Source organism: Atractosteus spatula, chromosome 5, assembly GCF_055471065.1.
Source record: "Atractosteus spatula isolate fAtrSpa1 chromosome 5, fAtrSpa1.hap1, whole genome shotgun sequence".
NCBI classification, from domain to species: Eukaryota; Metazoa; Chordata; class Actinopteri; order Semionotiformes; family Lepisosteidae; genus Atractosteus; species Atractosteus spatula.
In genome coordinates, this window is record NC_142710.1 from 12,603,216 (window position 1) to 12,611,704 (window position 8,489).

The window sequence follows — 8,489 nt, forward strand, 5'->3', positions numbered from 1 at the left end:
CAGGGGTTCGCAGCCCCGGTTCTGGAGAGCCAGTAGTCAAGTCAGTATCGGTGTCTCCAGCCTTGCTCCTCTTCTAGTGATCTCGAGCATTTATTTGTAATGTTTACCGTCACCTGTAACCTGCTGTTAAACAATCAGGCAAGTAATCTATTCTAATCAATTCAGTCAAGAAATGTCCGGTCTTTGAAGGCTGAAGAAGGCTGCGTATATTTTCATTCGAAATGACATCAAACAAACCAGCTGTTTAATTGAACAACGGAATGGTTCCATATCTGTAGAAATTGGGTGAGCTGTAAAACTGTAGTGTTTCGTTAATTCTTGTGTTTATAATCACACACCCTGGCACCCGCGGACCCTCAAGGAGAGTTTGATGAGTGTATAACTGGAAGTATTTGGTACAACAGGAAGTCAGATATTTGATTATCTGATCGGCTGACATATGTAGCTGTCACGTTTTGCGTATATTAACACTGCACTGCATTTCCACAGATCTACAAGGGAAAGAATCAAGTTGAGTATATCGATGCCAAGAGCGAGACCAGCTCTAACTGGATGAGGTGAGAACTGCCGACATGGTACCCCGGCGTGGAGTATCTGCTCGAGCCCCTTCCAAGTGGCTCCTGTTTTAGCCGAGATGGTAGCTCCTGACCAGTGAGGCGGCCTTTCCCCACAACCTATAATCCTGACTGTGATGGTCCGGCCCGCCCCAGCGCTCCTGTGTCTCGTCGGGCCAGGGGGCCTGGGTTCTGTAGCGTTGAGCGGACCAGGAAACGTGGGACTCCACTGCCTGCCCCCCTTATAGAGCTGGACTGGGGCAACAGGGGTACAGGGGTACAGTACCTCCCTGTCGGTGGGACTCGAACCCACAGCCCTCCAGTTGACTCACCCACTATGCGAGTCTTGTGCTGTGCTCGAGAGAAACAGGGGTACAGGGGTACAGTACCTCCCTGTCGGTGGGACTCGAACCCACAGCCCTCCAGTTGACTCACCCACTATGCGAGTCTTGTGCTGTGCTCAAGAGAGAAAATGGGGCACGTTACACGACGCGTGTTAAAGAGGGGTGCCGGCAATGCCTAACGGGGAACAAGAAAGCTGTAAATAAGGCCAGCGTGGCATCTCCGAGGTGGGGACACGCAGCGACGTCCGCGACGGGGTTCGACCCCGAAATGACCCCGCCCGCCGCCTTCTGCCCCTGGCTGTTCCGCTGTCTTCCAGCGCGCCCCTGCGGCACGCGGCGCACCGGTCCCCAGCCCTCGGGCTCTAAAGCCGGCCCTTCGAGCCGAGAGCGCAGTTTGTCGTGCCACGCCGATGTGGGCCCCACAGACTGGCCCCGCTCATGGCTTCGGAAGGACAGAAGCTGTTCGGGAAGACATTGCGTTTGTGTAGCAGTCATTCTGCCCTTTTTTCTTTTCTCTTTCCTTTCATTCCCTTTTCACAGGTTGGCTGTTCGTAACTGCAAAACAAAAATGGGCCTGATAACGACGACGATTTTGATCTCGTTTTAAATCACCTTTCCCCCTTTCTATCCTCCCATCTCTTACTTTCTCCTTACGTATGTGTGCTTCTGTCTGGGCACAAGTCTGTCTCTTCAGTGTTTAACTGCTGCATTGCACAGCTGGGGCACAGTAACATGAGAGGGGGGCATTCAGCCAGTCAGCTCTATTGGATAGTTACACGTAGATTCATCGAAGGGTCTCATCCCTGTTTCTTGAAGGAAGCTGGGGTATCGGCTTCAGCAACCTGATAGGGTAGTCCCATACTTCCATGGCCCTTTGTGTAGAAAAGTGGCTTCTATTCTCAGTTTTGGATGACTCTTCCACTTAATTTCCACTTGTTTCCTCTGATTTGTGTTTCAGTGAAGAAAGTAATTCAGATTGTCAATGGCCTGGAACACTTGCGTCAGGCCCCCGCGTTCGTCGTCTCTGTTCAGGATGAAAGAGACTCAGTTCCTTCAGCCTGTCAGTGTGGGACACTCCCTTCAGACTAGAGAGACTCAGTTCCTCCAGCCTGTCAGTGTGGGACACTCCCTTCAGACTAAAGAGACTCAGTTCCTGCAGCCTGTCAGTGTGGGACACTCCCTTCAGACTAAAGAGACTCAGTTCCTGCAGCCTGTCAGTGTGGGACACTCCCTTCAGACTAAAGAGACTCAGTTCCTGCAGCCTGTCAGTGTGGGACACTCCCTTCAGACTAAAGAGACTCAGTTCCTTCCATCTGTCTCTCGCCCTCTCAGGTTTGTCAACTGTGCCCGCAACGAGGCAGAGCAGAACCTGGTGGCCTTTCAGTACTGCGGCCAGATCCTGTTCCGCACCTGCAAGGCCATCTCGCCGGGCTGTGAGCTGCTGGTGTGCTATGGGGAGGAGTACGCCAGACACCTAGGCATCACCTGGGACTACATCTGGGAGAGGAAGTGCAGGCCCACAGGTGATGACGCACGCCTCTCTCACGCACACATCTCTTCCTCAAAGACTCTCTGCTTATTGTGCTCTTTCTCTCTCTCTCTCCAGGAGAGAGTCTTGAGGTGCTTCCTTGTCCGAAGTGCCCGGTCACCTTCATTGCCAAGTTTCACTTCTTCAAGCACATCAAAAGGATCCACCCCCAGGAGTACTCGCGGCTGATGACCTCTGGATCGCTCGCCACTCAGAGCCTAGAGCCGCCGAAGAGACAGCAGAGCCCTGCGGTCCCGGAGGTGCCCAGTGCCCCTACAAAGGCTCAGAGCACCGAAGATACTCGGGACTCTCATAGCAGGAAATGCTTGGATTCAGAAAGTCAACTGAAAAGGCACCAGCAGGCTCCCATAAAGGCTGATGACTACTTGTGTAAGTAAATCTGCTGTTGTGACTGGATATGACCACGCCAGTGCACGCCACCACAAGTGTAACCCTGCTAACATGGCACCTTATTTTTTTGTGTTTTAAGTGGTCTGACTTTCATCTTTCCGAACCAATTTTTTTTTCCCTTTACCTGGCGGCTTTCTCTCAAAGCCAGCTCTCAGTACCTCTCATCTCCTTCCCCTTTTCGCTCTAACTTCAGCCTTGACCAAAACCACAGTAGGAAGCCCACTGCAGTCTGACAGACCTTTAGGGAATCTGTATCCCACACTTACCACCACTATGTGACAACGCCTGTATGCCACCATTATCTCAGCCCTGCCAGCGCATTATCTTAGTTTTTCCGCATTTTAAAATGCGTCCGTCTTTCATCGTTCAGATCAGGTGCACATTCCAGGTTTTTTTCCCATTAGCAGGTGGCTTTCTTTCAAAGCCACCTCTTCTCTGCTCATCAAAATCTTTGTTTTGCTAGTTGACGTCTTTTTATTTTACTTTAACAACCTGACCTGGAAGGGATATGTTCCAAATTGCGTGTTCACTTTTTTTTCCTACTCAGTGACCAGTCTAACGCTGTGTTATTCGTCTGTCCCTGGAAGTCTGTGCAGAGTGCAAATCTTCCTTCATCAAGGAGTGCAAGCAGCACGGTCCGGCCACCTTCATCGGGGACACCCCGGCCGAAGTGGGCCTGGAGCGGAGGGCTCGGCTCACGCTGCCTCCGGGCCTGAGCCTGCGGAACTCCAGTATCCCCGGCGCGGGGCTGGGGGTCTTCAACGTGGACTCGCTCGTCCCCAGAGGGGCGCACTACGGGCCCTACGAGGGGGAGCCCACCAGCAAGGAGGAGGCCATGCTCAGCGGGTACTCCTGGATGGTGAGTCACTGAGGCCCGAGCTCACAGCCCCGCTGAGACCTGTGCTGTCGGCTCGTACCCTGTACCTGCTATAAGTGCTCACACTGGTATTGACTCGTACAGTTGGGTTTATGAGTCCTCAGTGTGGATACTGAGACCAGGGCCTGTAGCGCTGTCAGCTCGTACCCTGTACCTGCTATAAGTGCTCACGCTGGTATTGACTCGTATACCCAACTCTGTAAGAACACAGCGAGGATAATTAGAATGATGTTACCCCCTGAAAAGAAAGAGTGAATGCAGAACTTTGTAAATTAACCAGTAAGCAGTTTTATTCATATACATGACGGGCATATCTCCAGAAGCCTCGTGGGTAATTAATGGTAAAGGCAGGCTGCAGAAACAGGTGCTAGTCAAACAAATTCAGAAAGGCACACTGTGCCAAAGTGACTAGCTCAGCGGGTTTTTATACTGATGAAAGGCATCTGGCCGCACCCGTTTAGTTTCTGCACTTGTTAACTAGCTGTCCTTTCGACATGCTGGGCGCACAAAGGTAAGTGGAAACTACAGGGAAGTGTATTTAGAAGAAACCATAAGAGGCACCTGCTTTACACCGAGGAAGGTAGGGGTGTGGAACCGCCTGTCCAGCCATGTTGGTGCAGCCGATAGATACCCTGACTTCTATCAGGAAACATCTGGGGGAGATCATCCAAGCAATTGGCAACAACTAAGAACCCAACGGGCTCGTTTGGCAGAACAGCCCCGTCTGGTTTGACCCGTCTCCTGCTCTCCCGAAAGCTGCTGCTTGGGCGTGCCTGCTGACACTGTGCTGTTTCCGCAGATCTACAAGGGAATGAAAAATATCGAGTACATCGATGCCAAGAGCGAGACCAACTCGAACTGGATGAGGTGAGAACCGTCTGCAGCTGCTGTACGGAAGAGGAGCCCACTAGTCACAGTCTCTCTGACCCAAGAGGGAAGGGCCCCTACAGTGGAATACTGTCCCCCTGCCCCTGTGGGCAGACGCTGCCGTCAGCCCGCGTAGTGCTTCACAAAGACGACGGCAGGAATTCACAGTCAACTAAATTTGTACTCGAAAGGAATAGGTGAGGCTTATTTCAGGCTGAAAAGAAAAGAAATTCCCCAGCCAAAACATTCTTTTTTTTTCAGCATGGAATGACCCTTTACCTGTTCCTTTGCAGCCTACGCATGCCCACGCAGCTCCCGACTTAAATTTGTACTTGCTAAGAATACGTTTTTGTAGCAATAAACCAGAGAAGAGCTGTACACACAGTGACACGTTTCTGTCGATTTTCAGTGCGTACAGATGGCACCGCTCTCTTCCCGTCTTGTTGTTTCTCCAATGTACGAATCTGTCTGAGTAAAAGTCTGTTTCTTTCGCACTTGTTTCAGGATTTTGTATACTTACATCAGTAAATTCTGTGTTCAGGGCTTAGTTCCTTCAGTCTGTAAGTGTGGGACACTCCCTTCAGTCTAGAGAGACTCAGATCCTGCAGCCTGTCAGTGCGGGACACTCCCTTCAGACTAAAGAGACTCAGTTCCTCCAGCCTGTCAGTGTAGGACACTCCCTTCAGTCTAGAGAGACTCAGTTCCTCCAGCCTGTCAGTGCGGGACACTCCCTTCAGACTAAAGAGACTCAGTTCCTCCAGCCTGTCAGTGTAGGACACTCCCTTCAGTCTAGAGAGACTCAGTTCCTCCAGCCTGTCAGTGTGGGACACTCCCTTCAGACTAAAGAGACTCAGTTCCTCCAGCCTGTCAGTGTGGGACACTCCCTTCAGACTAAAGAGACTCAGTTCCTCCAGCCTGTCAGTGTGGGACACTCCCTTCAGACTAAAGAGACTCAGTTCCTCCAGCCTGTCAGTGTGGGACACTCCCTTCAGACTGAAGAGACTCAGTTCCTTCAGCCTGTCAGTGTAGGACACTCCCTTCAGTCTAGAGAGACTCAGATCCTCCAGCCTGTCAGTGTGGGACACTCCCTTCAGACTGAAGAGACTCAGTTCCTTCCGTCTGTCTCTCGCTCCTCAGGTTTGTCAACTGTGCCCGCAACGAGGCAGAGCAGAACCTGGTGGCCATTCAGTACCGCAGCCAGATCCTGTTCCGAACCTGCAAGGCCATCTCGCCAGGCTGTGAGCTGCTGGTGTGCTATGGGGAGGAGTACGCCAGACACCTGGGCGTCACCTGGGACTACATCTGGGAGAGGAAGTGCAGGCCCACAGGTGATGACGCACGCCTCTCTCACGCACACATCTCTTCCTCAAAGACTCTCTGCTTATTGTGCTCTTTCTCTCTCTCTCTCCAGGAGAGAGTCTTGAGGAGTTCCCTTGTCCGAAGTGCCCGGTCACCTTCATTGCCAAGTTTCACTTCTTCAAGCACATCAAAAGGATCCACCCCCAGGAGTACTCGCGGCTGATGACCTCTGGATCGCTCGCCACTCAGAGCCTAGAGCCGCCGAAGAGACAGCAGAGCCCTGCGGTCCCGGAGGCGCCCAGTTCCCCTGCGGAGGATCAGAGCACCGAAGATATCCCGGACCCCCTCCGCTGCTCCCACTGCGGGAAGCGGTTCGGCTCGGAGCGTCGCCTGAAGACGCACCAGGAGACCCACCGGGGAGAGGGACCGTCCCCGAGTCCCAGCGGCGAGGAGCGCGAGAGGACACACCGCTGCGCGCAGTGCGGCAAGAGCTTCGACAAGCTGGGCGGCCTCAAGAGACACAAACACGTGCACGCCGCAGAGAGGCCATAGCGCCGGGCCCGCCGACCATCCGTGGCAGGGGCGGAGCGGGACAGCCGCGCTCCGGACCCCCGGCTTGGGGTTGGCAGAAACCGCCAGGAAATTCCCCCCGAGAGCGAGAGAGAGCGAGAGAGAGCGAGAGCGAGAGACGCAAAGCGCTGTAATTACTGACCCCAGTGAGACAAGGGCTAGTGTCTCGCCACCACCCTGAAAACGCCGAGCTCTGCCCGGGAGGGGGTCTGTGCCACACGTTCGCTTTGTTCTCAGGAATCGGTCCCTGTCTGGGCTCACTGTGCCACCCTAACCATTTAATATTGTTGTGTCACGTCAATGCATATACTTTCCCAAGATCTCGGAGAGTGGGGCTTTGGAGCATGGAAGTCTTGTATAATCGGTGTTGAGGAAGAGTCATCCGAGACGGTTACAAGTTCCTCCCGTAAGGGATTGCTGTTTAAAATCGAAGTTGCAGATGGGCTTTGGTGGAAACTGCTTCCAAGAAGAAGTGTTGTTTTATACCGTCACTAGACGCACGACGTAGATCGTCGTCACTTGAGACAAACGATTCTCCCCCAATTTCTGGTTGATTTCTACTGTTCCCCAACACTGTTAACGATTGGCCTTAGTTTGCCAGAATCCTTAGTTCCGAGGCTGCCTAGGACTAATTAACCAGGCTGAGGAGGAAAAGGTCTTTAAAAAAAGTCATTGTTTTTGCACAAGCAAAAGGTGTTTTTACCCCGCTGTGCGGCGGCGGTGCCGTTGGTAAACACTGCCCACGCTGAAAATGGCGGAAGGTCTAAGTGTGTGGAGTCGCAGGAGAGAGGCGTGTCTGGTCACGCCCGCTGAATCCCTTGCACGTCTTTTTCAGTCCAGCCAGCCCATCGACATTCCACTGGACAGCTGGGTGGCTTGACTGTGAGCGCTACTGTCTCGCAGCTCGAAGCTGCCGAGTCCCGGGTTCGAATCCAGCTCGGGCAGGCTGGTCTACGCATAGTTAGCATGTTCTCTCTCTGCGCTTGTGTGAGTTTTGGCGGTTTTCCTCCTGCCTCTCCTGTTTGGGCTGAGCGGCTCCTTTCAGTGGTCCCTTCTGGGGAGGGGGGAGGGGCCAGTCTCCAGCCCAGACAAGCCCCGCCCCCTGGCTGCTCTCCACCGGACTGCACCACTGCAGATGGGGTGGGGGGGAGGGAACCGGGATGTACCATCGGCTGTGTGTGTGTCTTTCTTATTGAGGTTCCCTGTTCTGACATTCTTGCTGGTTCTAAACAGTTCTCAGTTTCTACACAGTACTCAATTTCAGTGCGGCGTCTGGTCAGTGTGAGGTGTGTGTGTGCGCCCGTACAGGAGCATGTGAGTGCGTGACGCTACCGTTGTGTGTAGCACTTCTGTTTTATTTTTCTTCGTTGGAATTGTTTATAGGGCCTGGGTTGTTGTCCTACACTTGGTATAATACTAAAAAGCCCCTAGAGAAAAAGCGGCGCACTACTCCTACTGTCTCTGTCGGCATGCACCATGTGACCATAACAGCCTGCGCGATGTATATAAACGTGTACATAAAACATTTTCAATAATCATGCTCTCCTTGTTTGCATTTGCTTACTGTGCGCGTGCGTTTTTCGGCCAGCCGCCCTGGGCTGGCCACTGCCTTCTCTCCCCTGGGGGCCGGGTTCGAGATCCCCACTGTACAGGTACTGGCTGGAAGAGTCTCGCTTGTCCGCAGGAGGAAACGAGGGCAACGCCAGACCCATCTCGTGTAAAAACCACACGCGCGCATCTTGACGTCTTTTTACAGACTCGGCCAAGGCTGGGAAAGTGATCTGGACCCACGGCCGGTTCCTTTACCATCGCTAGTTTTCCGGCCATCCATTTTCTAACTGCATTATAGATAGATCCTTTATTGATCCCGTGAGGGAAATTGCAGTGCAACAGCAGCTTAACACAGACAACACAGCCACAGTCTAACGCGTGATACAATAATAATAATACAATACATACAATACAATACAATCAGCACAGTGAGAAGTGCACTAAGAAGAGTTACTCACAGTCCAGAACACACAAAGAACAAACCAGAA

The 8,489-nt window shown here is 52.7% G+C and overlaps 1 protein-coding gene across 2 annotated transcripts in view; it reads left to right on the top strand.

The window, feature by feature from the left end:
• LOC148834148 (uncharacterized) overlaps positions 1-7,986 on the top strand; it is a 31,874-nt gene extending 23,888 nt beyond the window's left edge. Inside the window, exons 10-16 of one of the 2 annotated variants that reach the window (XR_016091073.1) lie at positions 490-557; positions 2,231-2,421; positions 2,505-2,816; positions 3,385-3,696; positions 4,514-4,581; positions 5,719-5,909; positions 5,993-7,986. Coding sequence is in view for 1 of the 2 variants with exons in the window: in XM_088916685.1 (XP_088772811.1) it covers positions 490-557; positions 2,231-2,421; positions 2,505-2,816; positions 3,425-3,696; positions 4,514-4,581; positions 5,719-5,909; positions 5,993-6,432 (1,542 nt within the window). In the remaining variant the exon portion in view is untranslated. The remainder of the gene's footprint in view (positions 1-489; positions 558-2,230; positions 2,422-2,504; positions 2,817-3,384; positions 3,697-4,513; positions 4,582-5,718; positions 5,910-5,992) is intronic. The other variant, XM_088916685.1, reaches the window with a different exon arrangement.
• Positions 7,987-8,489: the final 503 nt, after the last annotated feature.